This window comes from Neofelis nebulosa, chromosome 17, assembly GCF_028018385.1.
Source record: "Neofelis nebulosa isolate mNeoNeb1 chromosome 17, mNeoNeb1.pri, whole genome shotgun sequence".
NCBI lineage: Eukaryota > Metazoa > Chordata > Mammalia > Carnivora > Felidae > Neofelis > Neofelis nebulosa.
This window is the reverse complement of record NC_080798.1, coordinates 11695572-11713733: the sequence shown is the minus strand read 5'-3', so window position 1 is coordinate 11713733 and position 18162 is coordinate 11695572. Positions and strand designations below refer to the sequence as shown.

The following is an 18162-nucleotide window of genomic DNA, read 5'->3' as shown; positions in this document are numbered from 1 at the left end:
GTGTGTGCCGAACAAGGACACAGGCTACGATAAAAGGGTTCGCCACCCTCAGAGCCTCTGGAGCCTTGGCATCTCTCAGACTTTAGAACATTCAGGAATCTTCGAGAACTGAGGTTCATAGAGCCCCAGAGTCACAGAGCCTCCGGGTCTCAGAATCACAGGACTCTCAGAAGTTGAGGAGGACCTTTGAGAGGGAGCCCCTGAGGCAGCCCCGGGCAGGGAAGGGACTCAGCCAGCCTGGACCCCGGCCGCCTGGTCGAGGTGAGCAGGGGCAGCCCCTCGAGCCCTGCCCCCCACCCCGAGAGAGCCCCCCACCCTGAGAGAGCCACACTGAGTCAGGGCTTCTTGTCCTAGACCGGAGAGAGAGAAACGTTTGTCCTGCTCAATCAATCCAGTTGTCTTGACTATCGTTTCTTGAGCCACCTACTGTGTGCTAGGCGCTGTGCTTTAAGGAAGGTCTTCTCGAGGTATCTGTAGTGAAGGACCAGGTTTGTTTTAATATTTTCAACTCCCAGTCCATTGTGATGGATACGCTTGTGAAGTACATACAATAAAGGTGAAAGAAAAAAAAAAAGTCCAAAATACAAGACCCAATTTAAAAAAAACAACAACTATGATTACATTCAAAAGACATAAAAAATCAACTGTCACGTTGCTGTAGAAGTTTCTAGACGTTCTCTCTGTGGGTACCCGCCCTCTGAGAAAGCCCCTTAGAAAGCTTGGGGGTTTGTTTGCCCTGTGCGGGTGCTGGAGATTCCCGTCACCCAGAGGAGGCACGCCCCCTGGTGGAGGGTCCTGGAAGTGGCTGAAAGGGATTTCGGGGATCTGGTTGGTGCACCCAGTGGGGAACCAACCTAAGGGACCAGCCCACATGTGGGGTTGCGGCTGGATTATGGAGGCTCAAATCCTGGGACCAGAAGTTATCACCCCTGAGCGAGATCGAGAGGCCATTACATTGAGGTTTGGGGACGATCCCTCTGAAGTGTGTGTCTTTGTGGGTTCGCTCCCCACTGTGGGGTTGGAGGTGGGGGAGGGTGGGTAACCCCGAGGGTGAGGAGGTAGGGAGACCATGAGGAAGCCAGAGGTGCTGGCGGCCTGACTGGGGAAGGGCCGTGGTTGGGAGGGGCCACACGTGGACGACACTTCGAAGGGTGGATCTGTGTGCCCCCAAAGCCGCACCCTTCCAACGCCCAGGCCATGGGGACACCGGTTCTGCCACTTTCTTGCTGTGGGCATGACTTGCGTCCTCCCTAAGCCTCTGCTTCCTCATTCGTGAATGTATTCCTCGTTATATGAACACGTGCCACCAAAGGTAGTTCTCAGAACCTTGATTTTTTTTTTCATTTTTCATGGGTCTTGAGCAGTCAGTCCTCATGTTTGTTTGTTTGTTTGTTTTTTTTTCCTGCTGGGTAAACTAAGGCCCAGAAAGGGGCAGGAGGTTGCCTGAGGACCCCCGGCTCTGCAGACCCCATAGGATAATGCCATAAGGCACTTACTGCATGTGAAAGATTGTTCTAGGCCTTTTAGGACTCACTGAGTCCTCAAACAGCCTGCTGAGACAGAAGCTGTGATTATCCCCCTTCTGCGGATGAGGAAACTGAGGCCCAGGCAAAGCCACTGCCCCAGGTCATGTCCACCTTCTACCCTCTCCCAGGCCGAGAACCTCTTGCTGGATGCCGAGGCCAACATCAAGATCGCCGACTTTGGCTTCAGCAACGAGTTTACCCTGGGCTCAAAGCTGGACACATTCTGTGGGAGCCCCCCGTATGCCGCCCCGGAGCTGTTCCAGGGCAAGAAGTACGACGGGCCAGAGGTGGACATCTGGAGCCTCGGTGTCATCCTGTACACCCTCGTCAGCGGCTCCCTGCCCTTCGACGGGCATAACCTCAAGGTGCTGGGCGGGGCTGGCGTGGAGGTCTTAATCTCCTGGGGAGGGTCTCTCCGGTAGGCCCCCAGCCCCTCCCCCCACACCTCCTCTGGAGAGGGCCAGAGGGGCGGGGCTGGCCTGAGGTCACACGGCAAGAAGGTTGGGGTGGGGGGGGGCGGGTCCAGGCAAGACCCGGGTCCCCACCATGGGTCGTGTAGCCAGCCCCAGCAGACCGTGCTGTGCTGGGGTTCAGGGCATGGGCTTTGCAGCCGGCAGGCTTGAGTTCAAATCTCAGCTCACTCCCTCATTCACTCAGTAAATATTCATTGCCCACCATGGGGGGGGGGGAGGGTCAGGTTGTTTTAGGTTTTACAGATACCGTATGAAGAAAAGAGACAAAAATCTCTGCCTTCATACGTGCTGGGCCATGGGTGAACCTTGAGAAGACAACCAAAGTGGGAAAAGCCAATCACAAAGGCCACCCATCATATGATTCCATTTCTATGAAGTGTCCAGAACGGGCAAATCCCTAGAGATGGGAGCAGATGAGTGGGTATCTCAGGCTGGGGGAGTTGGAGAACAGGCTTAACTGACTGGTGATGGCCACACCACTCGGTGAATGTACTGGAAACCTTTGTATAGGGTACCGCAAACAGAAAAATTCCTGCCCCCGGGGGAGGGAGCAGAGCGGGGCCAAAAACAAAATAAATAAGCAAACTGCATAATATCATGTCAATGTCAAATGCTGACCAGTGCTGGGGGGGAGGGGTGCGTGGAGGGGTGGGAAGTATGTGGTGAGTGGCAGGATGGTGTGAGGTTTTCTTCTCTGACCTTTTGGGTTTTTTTTTTAATGTTTTATTTTTGAGAGAGAGTGTGTGAACAGGGGAGGGGGAGAGAGAGAGGGACAGAGGATCTAAAGCGGGCCCTGCCCTGGCCTGATGCGGGACTCGAACTCACGAACCGTGAGATCATGACCTGAGCCGAAATCAGGAGTCAGACGCTTAACCCCCGAGCCACCCAGGTGCCCTCCGTTCTTTGACCTTTTTATTCTGAAACGTGGCCAGTCTGTGGAGAAGTCGCAGGACTGGGACAGAGAACACATAGGACCTTTCAGGACATGCTCCGGCCACGTTTTCCATCAGTCTGTATGGGCACACGCCGTTGCCTCTGCCATTACTGATGGAACGTTTGGGGGTCGGCCGCAGACACAATGCGCCTCTGTCCCTGCGGGGAACACACAGCAGGTATCTCCTGAGACTGGACGTTTTCCTGTCTACAGTCACACTCGGGAAAATCCAGCCAGGGTGCAGTCCTGGCCTGCAACCCACGACCATCCTCCGATGTCCCCAGTCGTCCTGAGAATGTCCTCGTAGCTGTTTTTCTCCCGCACCGGCACTCGGGCTCCCGAGTCGTCTGCAGCTGACCTGTATCTTTCATCTCCTGTCATGTGGAGCAGCAATTCTGTCCCGCGTGGCATGGCTTTGTGGCCATCAGGCCACTTGTGCCACAGGGCCCCCCCTCGGTTTGGGGTGATCCGCGTCTCCTCGCGATGGGGTCCCAGAGGTGCGTTTTGGGGCAGGAATTCCACAGCCGGGATGCTCGGTCCTGCTCGAGGTGGCCCGCAAGGAGCGTTCAGAGGTCAGGAAGCCACTACTGGGGACAAGCCACCAGAGCAGGGACCTGAGTGATGAGCAGGAAGGAGCCCCTTCTTCACAGAGGCCTCAGCTGAGGCACTGACCCCTCTGAGCCTCAGTCTCCCCTCTGTTCGGTGTCCATAAGGGATCAGCTATGTAGCAGCTACTCGAGGGCTCTCTAAGATCAGACGTGCGAAGTGCTCACCATCACAGAGTAATCTCTCTGAGCCCCGGGCATCAAGCCAAGAGACTTTTTTAGAAGGCTAGGCCACATCCCACCTGCCCCAGGCCCTTGTCACCTCCTGCTGTCCTGGTTTCCCACCCTCAGCCTTTCTGGGCAAAGGAGACATGCAGCTAGGGACAGGTCCCCGCTCTGTCATTTCCTTGCTAAGCGACCTGGGACATACTCCCTTTCAGAACCTCAGTTTCCCTGTCTGTAAGATGGGGACATTGAGAGTATCCACTGACGGCCAGCCTGGGTGTCTAAAGCCCTCCACCAGGGCCTGGCATCTGGCCAGGGTGTTACACTTGGGAGCCACACTGGTGGTGGCGATGGCGATGGCGATGGCCCCTTGGCAACTCCTCATTACCACGTGACAGTGGCAGTGTGGTGCGGTGGTCACGTAGCACGGGCTCCGGAGCCAGACTGCCTGGCTTGGAACCCTGGCCCTGCCATTTCCCGGCTGCACACTCCTAGCACCAGTGACTTAACCCCTCTAAGCCTCAGTTTCCTGGTCTGAAAAACGGGCAGCACAGCCCTGCTTCACAGCATCGTTGGGAGCACAGAGGTAACTTGCGTAAAGCACTCAGAACATGGCCCGCGCGGGGTAAGTGCCCTGCACGGAAAGCGATACTCGTTAGTATTAAATATTCACGACCCTCCGGGCTGTAGTGATCTGGAGACCCAGGAGGCTCCCAGCCCTTTCAGGAGGATGCCCAGGAGGGGAGCTCCCAGCCCAGAGCTCCACCCAGAGATTCCGCACCCCCCACCCCCCTACCCAACACCGGTCCCCCTTCCGTTTCCTGTCTCCCCCAGTTCTTCAGGATGGAAGGGGCTGTCCCTGGCCTGCCATGCGGCTGGGAGTTTCTTTTCTCTGTCTTGGCAAGGTCCCTCAAAAAAGGCCCTTAAAAAAGAGAAAAAGGTCTGCCTGTAAATGGGCTCTCATGCTTTGAGACTGCCAGTGTCTCACAGTTCTTTGGAAAGACAGGCATGCCTAGGGAAGGGGGGAGCCGAGGGGTGGGAGGCAGGAGGGCAGGATCCCCACCCTCTTCGTAAACCTAACAGTTAAGTCGCACTTACCCTGGGCCGGACGTGTGCTGTGCATTTTACTTATGTAGCGTTATGGGTGCTGTGAGCCCTGGGTCCCCAGACGAGGAGACTGAGGCCCGGATGCGGACTCCCCTCTTCCTGGCTTGTAGAATTCGCTTTTCTCGGTGGGATTTCCTCTGAATGAAAAATGCTTTTTTTTTTTTTTTTTAAATGCCTACACCTGGTACGGGGTTCCCATTTTACAGATGGGCAGCTGTGGGTCAGGAGAGAGGGGTGGGGGGTTCTGCCACCTGTCGCTTCTGTCAGGAGATTGGGAGAAGGATTGTGTGTGTGTGTGTGTGTGTGTGTGTGTGTGTGTGTGTGAGAGAGAGATGGGTCAGGGAGGCCGGGTGGATCCCTCCCCCAGTAACCCCGTCCCCCTAGGAGCTGCGGGAGCGAGTCCTCAGAGGGAAGTACCGGGTCCCTTTCTACATGTCAACAGACTGTGAGAGCATCCTGCGGAGATTTTTGGTGCTGAACCCAGCTAAACGCTGTACTCTCGAGGTAAGCCCTGGTCCCGGCCCCTTCTCACTACAGCCTTCTTGCCCTCACTTTCGTCTCCTGTGCCCATCTGCCTGAGATCGCTGCTGGAAGGTGGGGGGAGCCGGGCAGCCTGAGAAAAGGCTCCCTGGCCCGTCTCGATGCCACCCCCAGCTTCGCCCACTCCCCGCCATGCCAGTAATTAGCTAATGAGCTCCTAGGCTGATTACAGGGTGCCGGGGACCCAGATGATGCGGAGGAGGGAGGTGACATCGGGAGGCTCCGACGGTGGGGGGGGGGGGGGTGCTGGGGTTGTGGTGAGGAGGCGCTGGCTCTCAGGAAGCCCTCGATTCTGGGGTGTTAGGTCTTGGAGGGGGTGGGGGGGCAGGGCACGCAGCCCTACTTGAGGGCCTGCCTGGGAGACGAGGAACTGTATTTTCCCCGGTTTTGTCTGACGTCTGTCTTCCCCCTTCCCTATCCTGCCCGCGATTCCTGCAGCAAATCATGAAAGACAAGTGGATCAACATTGGCTATGAGGGTGAGGAGTTGAAGCCATACACGGAGCCCGAGGAAGACTTCGGGGACACCAAGCGAATCGGTGAGGGTCGGGGAGAGCAGGCGCCCCAGCTCCTCAGAGCCACCCCCCCCCCCCCGAGCCAGGGGGAGGAGCTTCCCAGCACCTACAATATCCCTTTGATGAGCGCAAGGCAATTAGGGAGAGTGAAGTCAGGGCTCTGATCCCCGTGCTGCTACTTCCTCGCTGTGTGACCCTGGGCAGGCGGCTTCCCCTCTCTGTGCTGCCATTGCCTCATCGGTAAAATGGGACAGCCATAGAACCTGTCATAGGGCTGTTGTGAATATGAAGTGAGTGAACCCACATAAAGCACTTGGTTTTGACTCTCAAGACACAAAAAGAAATCACAGCTCACTTCCAGAAATGTTGGGGCACAAGTCATTGGTAATCTGTACGTTTGGGGAAAGCCCCTATGTTGGCATGTGCCTCACCCACCAACCCTTTGGTCTCAAATCCTCCGGCCTGGAACCCTTGAACTCTGGACCCCGAAGGCATTAGCCCCGCAAGAGCCCCTTAGGAGCCATCCGCTCACTGGCCGTTATACAGTGGAGGAGACCAAGGCCACCGTCAGAGCTGGTTACATTAGTCAGGACTTTTGTGGTTATATGTTAATGGAAAACCCAAGCCATTCTGGCTTCAACCAATAATAATAATAGGCTGAGCCATTTGAAATTGGTATTTTTATGGGTCCAAATTTGTCAGTGTTAGCACCTTTGTCTGGTATAACCTACAAGTGGTAACTTATTCACGTAACTGAAAACGTCAGAGTATGTCGACCTTCAGGCACAGCTGGACCCAGGCGCTCAAAGACAGTCGTTGGAAATCTTAGTGGTGGCTCCTGTCCCCGGAGGCTCACGTCACAGGAGCAAGCTGGCAACAGCATATACTAGGGGCCTGGACACGCCGGCAAGGAAAGAAGCCACTTTCCTAAATGTTCCAACGAAAGCTCTAGGCTGGTACCCATTGGCTACCCCTGAACCAGGCCGTGGGGATGGAGTGCTCTGATTGGCCAGAACTGGGTCATACGCCTGCTGTGAACCAATCAGTGTGGCTATGGGGATGGACTACTCTGTTGGGTCAGGCCTGGGTGTTACACCTGCTCTTGGGGGCTTGGTGCAGGCAGGAGTGGGCCAGGTGATCCAAGCGGGAAAGAAATGTTCTTCCGAGGAAATCGGGGTGCTGCCGACAGAAGGGGGAATGGATCCTGAACAGGCCAAAGAGCAGGCGTTGCTGTGTGGGGCAGAAGCGAGTCCAAGGGAAGGGTCTGGGGAGATTGAACCTCCTCTCCATCCCCCTCTCCCAGAGGTGATGGTGGGTATGGGCTACACGCGGGAAGAAATCAAAGAGGCCTTGACCAGCCAGAAGTACAACGAAGTGACCGCCACCTACCTCCTGCTGGGCAGGAAGACTGAGGTCAGAAGGCGCCAGGGGCATTTGGGATGCGCGATGCCCGGGGTGGAGGGACTTCTGGGGCAGAGCGGGGGCAGAGGCTGAGGCTCTTCGTCTGTCATCCTCCTGCAGGAGGGTGGGGACCGGGGCACCCCGGGGCTGGCCCTTGCACGGGTGCGGGCGCCCAGCGACACCACCAATGGAGCGAGCTCCAGCAAAGGCACCAGCCACAGCAAAGGGCAGCGGACCTCCTCGTCCACCTACCACCGCCAGCGCAGGCATAGCGACTTCTGTGAGTATGGCCCCACGCCCTCCCACGCCGTCCCTGCGTTACATCGGGGTCACCTGCACCAGAGCCACTGGAGCCAGCTGCAGAGGAGAGAGGAATTTTGCATAAAGATTGCAGGGATGGTACAGGGAACTTGGAGGAGGGAATGCCCAGCCAGGATCAGGAAGGGATTAGAAACTGGAAAAGCAGCTGGAGTAGACACCCTCTGTTCCTCTGGTTTTGCCTTTTTCTCTCACTTATCTCACCTTATCTTTTTCCTAGTTTCTCAATTCCTTCCATCTCTGTTTTGGAGACCAGCCCAAATGGTAGCATGAATCCCTTTGGTCCACTTGTCAGGCATAGAGTTCTCATGTCAAGGTCCACTTGGAATTTAGCCACTGTGATGGAGACACAGGAGGACACATTGCACAGAGTGGCTGCCGAGAGCTTGCCCTCTGGCTCTCCTCCACGCTGAAAGCATGGGAGACCCTTCCTAGTGGAAAGGGGCTGGGCGGACACCTACTTGGACCCCACATTCTGTAACTGAAAGATAGTCATCACCCACAGAAAATAGATCCCACAACCACCACCACACATTAGGCATGGACGCTTCTCTTACCTACACCCTCCTCAAATGTTAATCCTCCCAACTATCTTTCTTAAGATTGTTTTATTATTTTTTTTAATGTTTGTTTATTTTTGAGAGAGACAGAGCATGAAACGGGGTAGGGGCAGAGAGAGAGGGAGACACAGAATCCGACGCAGGCTCCAGGCTCCGAACTGTCATCACAGAGCCCGATGCGGGGCTCAGACTCACGAACCAGGAGACCATGACCTGAGCTAAAGTCCGACACGTAACCGACTGAGCCATCCAGTTGCCCTGCCCCCAACTATTTTTTAAGCAGCTTTGTTGAGATATAATTCACATACCATACGATTCACCCAAAGTGGACAATTCAGTGGCGTTAGTGTATTCACAGAGTCGTGCAGCCAGCCCCACAATCCATTTTCGCCCATATTCATCGCCCCAGAAAGAAACTCCACAAGCCCCAGCTAGCCATCAACCCCCAAGCCCCCATCCACCGCCCCTAGCCCCTGAGAACCACCAGTCTATTCCCTGTCTCTACAGATTCCCCTATTCTGGACATTTCTTATAAGAAGAAGTTTACAACATGTGGCCTTTTGTGTCTGGCTTCTTTCACTTAGGCTAACGTTTTCATCCATGTGTTAGTGGCCCTTTTTCCACCTATAAATAGCCGGATCGGTCCAGAAAGTCCCTAAGGAGCTCAAGACTCCAGCATTCTATGGTTACAACGTGGTAACCTTAAAAAACACCCACATGGAAATCTTCTGGGTTCCCGGGGTTCCCGGAGGGTTGTCGACAGGTGCCCTGTGTCCGTCATTTACAGACCTTATTATGCTTCTGGGACTTCCAAGCATTAAGGTTCCTGAGAAATTAACACATAGACGTTTCAATTGTCTGAAGTTCGTGAACACATTCAAATCCGCTGGTTCTAAAACGGTAATCTCCTTACTGAGATGTTCTAAGGGACCAGATTTGTTTGTTCTGTTTTTGAAACGAATACAGTCACATCCTTCAAAATTTGACAGTACAAGGAGGGTAGACAATAAAAAAGTTTTCATCGAACACCTGTCTCCCAGTTATCCGTGGAGGCAGCCGCTGTTAATCAGTTTTATATGACTTCTTTTGGGGAGATTTTATTCACGTATAAATAAATAGAGTTAATCCTTGAACAATACTGGGGTCAGGGCACGAACCCCCTGTACGTTGAAAATCCACGTATAACTTTTGACTCCCTCAAAATGTAACTGCTCATAGCCTGCTGTGGACTAGACGCCTCGCTGATAACATAGCCCGTCAACACATAACTTTGTATGTTGTTGTCTGTGTTATATACTGTAGTCTTACCGTAAAGGAAGCTAGAGGAAAGAAAATGTCCTTAAGAAAATCGTTAGGAAAAGATAATTTGCAGTACTGGATAGTCTTTATCGAAAAAATCCCATGCGGAGTTCAAACGCCTGTTGTCCAAGGGTCAACTGTATATATAAGATAGATATGAAAAGGAGAGACAGGAAAAGAAAAGAGCCATGAAGATGTATAAATACGATGCTAACATAGTCACGCACCATAAAGGTAATATTCTCACCTTTTAAGACAAACGATTGCCTCTGAAGATGTTCATGTATAAATATGTAGATAGAGATAAATAGAAATAGATCTGCACATTTCCCCTTTTTGGTACAAATGATAGGACACCGTGGACCTCAGGCTGTTGCCTTTCCTGCTGTACAATCCATCGTGAAGATCATTCTTTGTTGGTACACAAGCAGCTTCCTCCTAGCTGCAGAGTATTACATCGGATAGAAATATCTTGGGGCGCCTGGGTGGCTCAGTTGGTTGAGCCTGCGACTTCCGCTCAGGTCATGATCTCGAGGTTCCTGGGTTTGAGCCCCAGTTGGGCCCTGTGCCGACAGCTCAGAGCCCGGAGCCTGCTTGGGATCCTGTGTCTCCTCCCTCTCTCTCTGCCCCTCCCTCCCTCACGTTCTGTCTCTCTCTCCCTCTCTCTCTCTCTCCCTCTCTCAAGAATAAATAAAGTTAAAAAAAAAAAGGGGGGGGGGGCGGAGAAAAATATCTTGGAGCACCTGGGTGGCTCAGTCGGTTGAGCGCGGGAGGTCGGCTCAGGTCTTATCTCACCGTTAGTGAATTCGAGTCCGGAGCCCGCTTCAGATCTTTTATCCACCCCTCCTCCCACCCTTCCCCTGCTTGCACGGTCTTCCTCAATCTCTCTCTCAAAAATAAATAAATCTTAAAAAAAAAAAAAAAAAATCTTGACTTGACTTAGACATTCCCCCAGTGAGGAGCCCTCAGGCTGTTGCCAGTCTTTTGGCCTTAAAAGAAAAACAAGGCTGCCGTGAATAAGCCTGCGTGAGGATCACATACCATGTACGTGGAGTTGGGCGGGGGGATCAGTGCACGCATTCGTCACCCGCACGGATACTGTCAGAACGGCCTGCGTGGGAGCTTGTAGCCTGCGTGGGGAACTCTCGGGTTCCGAGGGTCACCCAGAGTAGGTTCGGGCTTTTCCAGGGGACGCGAGCCCTAAACTGCCCCCTCCCTCCCCCAGGTGGCCCCTCCCCCGCACCCCTGCACCCCAAGCGCAGCCCAACCAGCACGGGGGAGACGGAGCTGAAGGAGGAGCGCCTGCCAGGCCGGAAGGCGAGCTGCAGCGCTGCCGGAAGCGGGAGCCGGGGGCTGCCCCCCTCCAGCCCCATGGTCAGCAGCGCCCACAACCCCAACAAGGCAGAGATCCCAGAGCGGCGGAAGGACAGCACGAGCACCCCGGTGAGTGGCCCGGCCTGGGGGCGGAGACCGCCTGGTGCACGTTTTCCAGACCCTGCTATTTCCCAGCCTGCTCCCCCAGATCACCACGCAGGACTCCTGGTTTTATTCATTCATTCATTCATTCATTCATTCATTCCATAGACATTGGAGCGCTCTCTCTCTCTGCCGGAGCTTGTGCGTGACCGCTAGTGTATAAATTAGCATTCAGTGTCAGAAGGAAGCAAGTTACTTGCTTTAGGTGGGAAGGACTTTATTTATTTACTTTTTAAAGCGTATTCATCGATTTTGAGAGACGCGGAGCGTGAGTGGGGGAGTGGCGGGGGTGGGGGGGGGGTGGTGGGGAGAGAAAGAGAGAGAATCCCAAGCAGCAGGATCTGCACGGCCAGCGCAGAGCCTGACTCGGGGCTCGATCCCATGAAACCGTGAGATCATGACCTGACCTGAAACCGAGAGTCAGATGCTTAACCAAGTGAGCCCCCCGGGTGCCCCAGAAGAATTTTTTTAAAATATTTATTTATTTATTTATTTATTTATTTATTTAGAGAGCGACAGAGCGTGGGGGAGGGGCAGGGACACAGAGAGGGAATCCCAAGGAGGCTTCCGAGGGTCAGCACAGAGCCTGATGTGGGGCTCGATCCCATGACCTCAAGATCACCACCCAAGCCGTCATCAAGAGCCAGACAGACGCTCAACCGACTGAGCCACCCAGGCAGTGGAAGGGTTTTAATGTCAAAAGGACCAGCAGAGCAGGCAGGGGATGATTAGACCCGCAGGGGTCGCACCACAGCACAGCAGGTCTGACCCGCCACAGGGGCTGCTTAGCCCCTGGCACTGTTGAATTCAAGAGCACGTGGTGGTGACGGTAATCCAAGGCTCAGAAACTTTCTTCTCTACCAGAAGGGCCCCTGGATGCCCGGAAGTCTGGAAAACGGGCACTGGGGCCCTCCGGAGGCAAAGACCCTCATCCCGTGACCTTGCCCATGGAAGGAGGAGGCAGAGGGGACATGAAGGCAATTACCATCCCATTTCCACCTTCCAAACCTTCCCGCGAGCAAAGGTGGCCAGAACCAGAGCTCCAGAGGAGTCTGGGGAATATAGTACTGGGCTTCCCTGCCTCTGCAGCTCCTTAATGTTTTTTTAATGTTTATTTATTTTGTTTTATTTTATTTTTTGAGAGAGAGGGAGACACAAAATCCGAAGCAGTCTCTGAACTGTCAGCACAGAGCCTCCGATGCGGGGCTCGAACTCATGGACCGTGAGATCATGACCTGAGCTGAGGTCAGACGCTTAACCAACGGAGCCATCCAGGCGCCCCTTTAAAATTTTTTTAATGTTTGTTTATTTTCTTTAAGAGAGAGAGAGAGACAGTGCAGCTCCTTAAAATAGGAAGTTGAGAAACAAACACATGTCCCACAGCAGAGACAAGGGTGGGTGGAGACAGGTCATAGGAAAGTGGTCAGCACTCTGAGGCCCTACAGACCAGAGCTTGAATTACACTGGTGAGCTGGGTGGCCTTGAGCAAGTGACTTCACCTCTCTGAGCCTCAGTATTCCACCCTGTGAAATGGGCTCATCAGAGGCCTTAGATTCTTGTGAGGCTCTGATAAGGTCTGGGACATAAACTACCTCCCATAGTGTCCAGCTCGGGAAGCACTCAATAAATGAAGGCTCTTGTTACTTTGTTTTAATTTACTTTAATTTTTATTTATTTTTGAGAGAGAGAGAAAGAGAGAATGAGCAGGGGAGGGGCAGAGAGCGAGGGAGACACAGGATCCAAAGCAGGCTCCAGGCTCCGAGCTGTCAGCACAGAGCCCGACGCGGGGCTCGAACTCACGAACCGCAAGATCATGCGTGACCTGAGCCGAAGTCGGACGCTTGACCGACTGAGCCACCCAGGTGCCCCGGCTCTTGGTATTGTCAAGGTAAACCCACACCTTAAAAAGGTAGAAAAGAAGAGGAAATTAGCCCCCAGAACGTAGAAGAAGGGAAATAATAGACGGTAATGAAGGAGAAAACAGAAGGACCCTAGAGAAAACCAAGAAAAAGCTGCAATCTGGTTCTTGAAAAAGTTGGTGCGATCATTGGACCCCACGAATTACTAATAGCAGAAGTGAAAGGGGCACCTGGGTGGCTCAGTCATTTGAGCGTCCAACCCTTCATTTTGGCTCAGGTCGTGATATCATGGTCGTGGGATTCAGCCCCGAGTCAGGCTCCACGCTCTAAGAACACTTAGGATTCTCTCTCTTTCTCTTTTTAAAAGAAAGAGGGAGGAAAAAACGAAGAAGAAGGAAGCTATATTCTAACATAAAGAGACAGTCAAAAGCTATTAGGAACCACCTTATGCCCATAAATGTGAGAGCTTAGATGAAATGGATAGATGCCTTCAAAAAACACAAGTAACTAAACTTGTCCGAGAAGAAGTAGAAAATCCGAACCGCCTTATATTCTTGTTCAAGAAACTGAATCCGTGACTTAAAACTTTCCCATAAAGAAAATTCCAGACCCTAAGTGGTGGGATTCTGCCAAACACTGAAAGAAGGAATAACACCAGCCAACTTTAGAAAGGCTTCCAGAGGATAGAAAAAGAGGGATCACTTCTCAGCTCATCTGGGGAGGTGGCATAATCCCGATGGGCACCCCATGATCCAAGAGAGCCCACAGTCCCATGCGGGGGTGGGGGGTGTCTAAGGGGACAGACGTCAGTGATACAAAGTGATCAGGGCTGCAGCGGGGGCCCTGAGAAGGCTCCTGACTCAGCCGGGGGCCAGAGGCGGGGGTATATTATGAACCGACACCAGAAAGTTCCATAGGTGTGTGAGTCAAGGGGAGAGGTGGGAGGAATAGCCAAGCAGGTGGGCTAGCCTGTGCAAAGGCCAGGAGGAGGCACCAAATGTACCCGGAAGAAGTATGCTCCAAAAAGCTTGACGTGGGGGCGCCTGGGTGGCGCAGCCGGTTAAGCGTCCGACTTCAGCCAGGTCACGATCTCGCGGTCCGTGAGTTCGAGCCCCACGTCAGGCTCTGGGCTGATGGCTCGGAGCCTGGAGCCTGTTTCCAATTCTGTGTCTCCCTCTCTCTCTGCCCCTCCCCCGTTCATGCTCTGTCTCTCTCTGTCCCAAAAATAAATTAAAAAAAAAAAAAAAAAAAAGTTGGAAAAAAAAAAAAAAAAAAGCTTGACGTAGCTTGACGTGGCTGGCCCGTACCCAGGTGGGGCAGAGCTGGGAGAGGAGTGAGCAAGGCGCCCCCCACCCCCACCTCCCCCCCCCAGGCACCGCCCCTGAGCCACCCTCCTCAGCACCCGTCTCAGCAACGTGACTCTCGGCCTGGGTTGCTGGGATGGCTCATTAACCTTCCCTTTCTCCTGGAGTAAACCATCACCTACCCGCTCTTGGCCCCCTGCCTCCTTCATAATGAGAGAGGCCAGAGAGGGTAAACGGGGAGTTAAGGGGTGTCCCTTAGCCCCCTCACTCCCTCCTGGCCGTGTTCCCCACAGAACAGCCTCCCTCCCAGCATGATGACCCGAAGAAACACCTACGTTTGCACAGAACGCCCTGGGGCTGAGCGCCCGTCCCTGTTGCCAAATGGCAAAGAGAACAGGTATGGAGAGGGGACAGCAGCGGGGAGTGGCGGGCGGGGGGGGTGGGGGGGAGTAGGGGAGCAGGACCCTCCTTTGAGCTAAGATGATAACCTTTGTGGGGAAGGGGTGCCGTGGGGACTGGGGAGCGTGCGTGTCTCTTCTTCCCAGAATCTGCCCAGGTCTTCCTCCTCCTCCCAGACCCCCCTGAAAATCTTCCCCTCTTAATTAATTAATTAGTCATCAGCATCAGGAAAGCAGTTTGCCCTGTTCTCCGCCTACGAGCCTTGGGAAACAGAGTTGAATTTTTTTTTTTTTTCTCCTTGAATGATCAATTTTTAGAACTTTGAGAGAAGCCCCAGAATGTCACAGCTTCAACATCCTCTTGTTGGCTGGTTTTCAGACTAGTTTTCCTGAGTCTGTTCGATGTCGTTCAGCTGGCAAGTGAGGGAAACCAGTGCAGACTGGCTGGAGCCTAAAAAAGGGAATGAATGAGTTCACATCGCGGTTCAAGTTCAGGAGGGGGGCGGGTTTCAGGATCACGGCACTCCCGCCCACCGGGACTATAGGGCACGACACCGAGGTGCACGCTGGGGAAAACCTGATAAACAGGTGGTACTGTGTGGTGGGGCAGGATGTGGGGTGCTCGAGAGCACTGATTCTGTGGCGGCTAAGTTCTGAGTTCAAATCTTGCCTCCGCGCTCTGCTAGTCGGATTGTCTTGGCCAAGTCCCTGAGCCTCGCTTTCCTCCTCTGTAAAATGGGGCTGACGTTCCCTGCCTCTGGGCCCCGTGAGAGGGATCTGGTGGAGATCGCTTGTGTCCCGTACCTGGCGCAGGTTCTGTGACACAGAAGGCATTTGATGAGTGACCGCTAGTTTTGTGATTATTAAATAAAAATAATAATAGCGAATGCTCATCAAGCGGTAAGAGTATGCCAGGCCTTCGTGTGTATTTGCTGGTTGAATGCCCCTAACGACTCCGTGAGGTAGACCCCGTTGTCTCCATTTCACAGCTGAGGAAATGAGGCACAGAGAGATGAGGGAACTTGCCCAAGGCCACACAGCTGGTGAGTCAAGGAGCAAAGATCCCACACTGACTCCAGCGTGTGTCTCCAGTGTGAACGCTGTAACGCATAGCCTTCCAGTTCTGGCTTCGATGAAACCGAGGCTTAGTCTTCCCCGATATAACCAGCCAGAGGTAGGCAGGCAGTCTCCTCCAAGGACCCAGATTGATTCTGCCAAACTCAGCGTGAGGCTCCAGCTCCGGGACCGAGGCCAGTGCACCAGTGCACCATTTCCTAACCAGAAGGAAGGATGGAAAGAGAGTGGAGCGCGGGCTGCATTTTTTTTTTTTTTTTTTTCCAGAGGCATGACCCAGAAATAGGACAAAGTACTTCTGTTTGCGGCCCACTGGGCAGAGAATAGTCCCATGACCATCCCGAACTGCAAAGGAGGCTGGGAAATGTAGTCTCTCGCTAGGTGGCCATGTGCAACACGCCTGCTCTTAGAAGTTTGGTCACTAAAAGTAAAACAAGGAAGACGGATTCCAAGGGAGGGGTGGTGGCATCTGTCATGGTCAGGCCCTCCTGCCAGGACTGCGAGGGCCTGGAGGAGGGTCCTGGGACACTGGAGCCACCACTGCCCACACAACAACAAAAGTTAGGAAAAGGGTCCCTTTTCACCTGTCAGCACATTCTCATAAGTGCCTATGATGTTCACATCTATTCCTATCCCGAGTTTGAATAATGATACTTGAGATAGCAAAGTACAGTGTTTGCAAAGTTGACTCGGTTCCTGCGGTTTGGAGGCAAATGGCAAGGGATTCATCAAAAAATGTAATCTGAATCTATTCAGTTGCCGCGTTTGGAGAGAGGAGAGTCAGGATACATTTGGAGCGGGTAGGGGTTGAAGAAAGGGCAGTTTGAAGAAGGGATGACTTAGGAAGACAGAAGAGTCCGTAAAACAACTAGGGTCATGTAGTACACAGCCTGCCCAACTGTACATGGCAGCCCTTCCTCTGAGCTCTAGGTCTTTCGAGGTTTCTGATCTCAGGACAGGACAGTGAAGAATCAGAGGGACTGGGGCCTCGGCCTGCCTCGAGGCCCCACTCTGACTTGTCCCTCTCTGCCCACAGCTCGGGTACCCCACGGGTGCCCCCCGCCTCTCCCTCTAGTCACAGCCTGGCTCCCCCATCGGGGGAGCGGAGCCGCCTGGCACGCGGTTCCACCATCCGCAGCACCTTCCACGGTGGCCAGGTCCGGGACCGGAGGGCAGGGGGCGGGGGAGGCGGGGGTGTGCAGAATGGACCCCCCGCCTCTCCCACATTGGCCCATGAGGCCACACCCCTGCCCACTGGGCGGCCCCGCCCCACCACCAACCTCTTCACCAAGCTGACCTCCAAACTGACCCGAAGGTGAGCCCCAGGGGACGTGGGGGGCAGGGGTGGGGTGGGGGGAATGGGACCTAACCTGTCTTCTGCTCTGCTCTGCCTTCTGTACCCTCACATCATCATCATCACCTCCTCCTCCTCCTCCTCTTCCTCCTCCTCCTCTTCCTCCTCCTCCTCCGTCACCCTTCACCTCGCCCCTCACACTACAGGGTTACCCTCGATCCCTCTAAACGGCAGAACTCTAACCGCTGCGTTTCGGGCGCCTCTCTGCCCCAGGGATCCAAGATCAGTAAGTCCCGCCACCCTCTGCTGTCCCCGGCTCTGCCTCCCTGTCTGCATGTCTGACCTGTGTGTTCGGGCGAGGGGAGGGGGACTCTGTGCGAGCGGGAGGGGCACGGGTTGGGGGATCTGGCTGTTCGTTTACTCATTTAATAAACAGTAGTCTGGCCTCTGGAGCCGGACTCTCGAGGGGCGGACCCTAGCTCTGCTGAGTGACCTCGAGGAAGTCACTCAACCTCTCTGGACCTCACTTTCTTCCGTAAGACGGAGTAGCGGTGACAGTGCCTTCCTCAGAGGGTTAGCGGGTGGACTAAAAGGTGGTGTACGGGCTGAGCTTAGAATGTTGCCTTGCAAAAATGACGTATGTTTACTTACTGAGCGCCTGGCGCGATCTTAGACCCCGGATGGAGGGAACAGAACGTGTAAAATCCCAGCCCAGGCAGAGCTGACGTTCTACACGGGGACCCAGACAGTAAATGAGTACTGAGAAGAAAAAGGGCAGGGAAGAGGGGGGCAGTTTTAAATGGAGCAGGCCTCACTAAGGAGGTTTGAGCAAAGCCGGAAGGAGGGTGTATGTATGTGTGTCCGTGGCCTTCTATACGTACCTGTGTGCCTCTGCACCCCCCCCCCCCCCCCGCTTTCTCTTTCGTCTTCCAAATTCTTCAGTATCTTTCCTACGACCTGCACTAACCATTTCAGAATGGGCTCCCCCTCCTGGGCATGGAGACTCCCAGCCCTCCCCAGCCCAGCTCCAGCCAGCAGGGAGGGACCAGGGCTGAGGCAGGGGCTGCCCAGAGTCCTGGAGGCAGTGGGTTGGGGGAGGGGGCTCCGTGTGTGCAGATTAGACACTCTGCCCCCCTCCCCTCCTCTAGGGTCACAGACGAACCTGAGAGAATCGGGGGACCTGAGGTCACAAGGTGAGTGCATGAGCCTACCCTGACTGCCACACTAGCCCCTCCCCCTTTGCCTGCCTCAGACCCAGTGCCTCGTGTCTGCACCTCCCCTATCCACCCCCCCCCCCCCCAACACACACACACCA

General features: G+C 54.1%; 1 protein-coding gene across 2 annotated transcripts in view; it reads left to right on the top strand.

Annotated features, from left to right (window-relative positions):
- Window positions 1-18162, top strand: part of MARK4 (microtubule affinity regulating kinase 4) — a 30987-nt gene that overhangs the window by 9928 nt on the left and 2897 nt on the right. The window contains exons 8-17 of one of the 2 annotated variants that reach the window (XM_058709539.1): window positions 1655-1891; window positions 5195-5314; window positions 5789-5888; window positions 7168-7277; window positions 7386-7545; window positions 10668-10885; window positions 14375-14478; window positions 16590-16868; window positions 17054-17133; window positions 17996-18040. In XM_058709539.1, the coding sequence (XP_058565522.1) occupies window positions 1655-1891; window positions 5195-5314; window positions 5789-5888; window positions 7168-7277; window positions 7386-7545; window positions 10668-10885; window positions 14375-14478; window positions 16590-16868; window positions 17054-17133; window positions 17996-18040 (1453 nt within the window). The remainder of the gene's footprint in view (window positions 1-1654; window positions 1892-5194; window positions 5315-5788; window positions 5889-7167; window positions 7278-7385; window positions 7546-10667; window positions 10886-14374; window positions 14479-16589; window positions 16869-17053; window positions 17134-17995; window positions 18041-18162) is intronic. The other variant, XM_058709538.1, reaches the window with a different exon arrangement.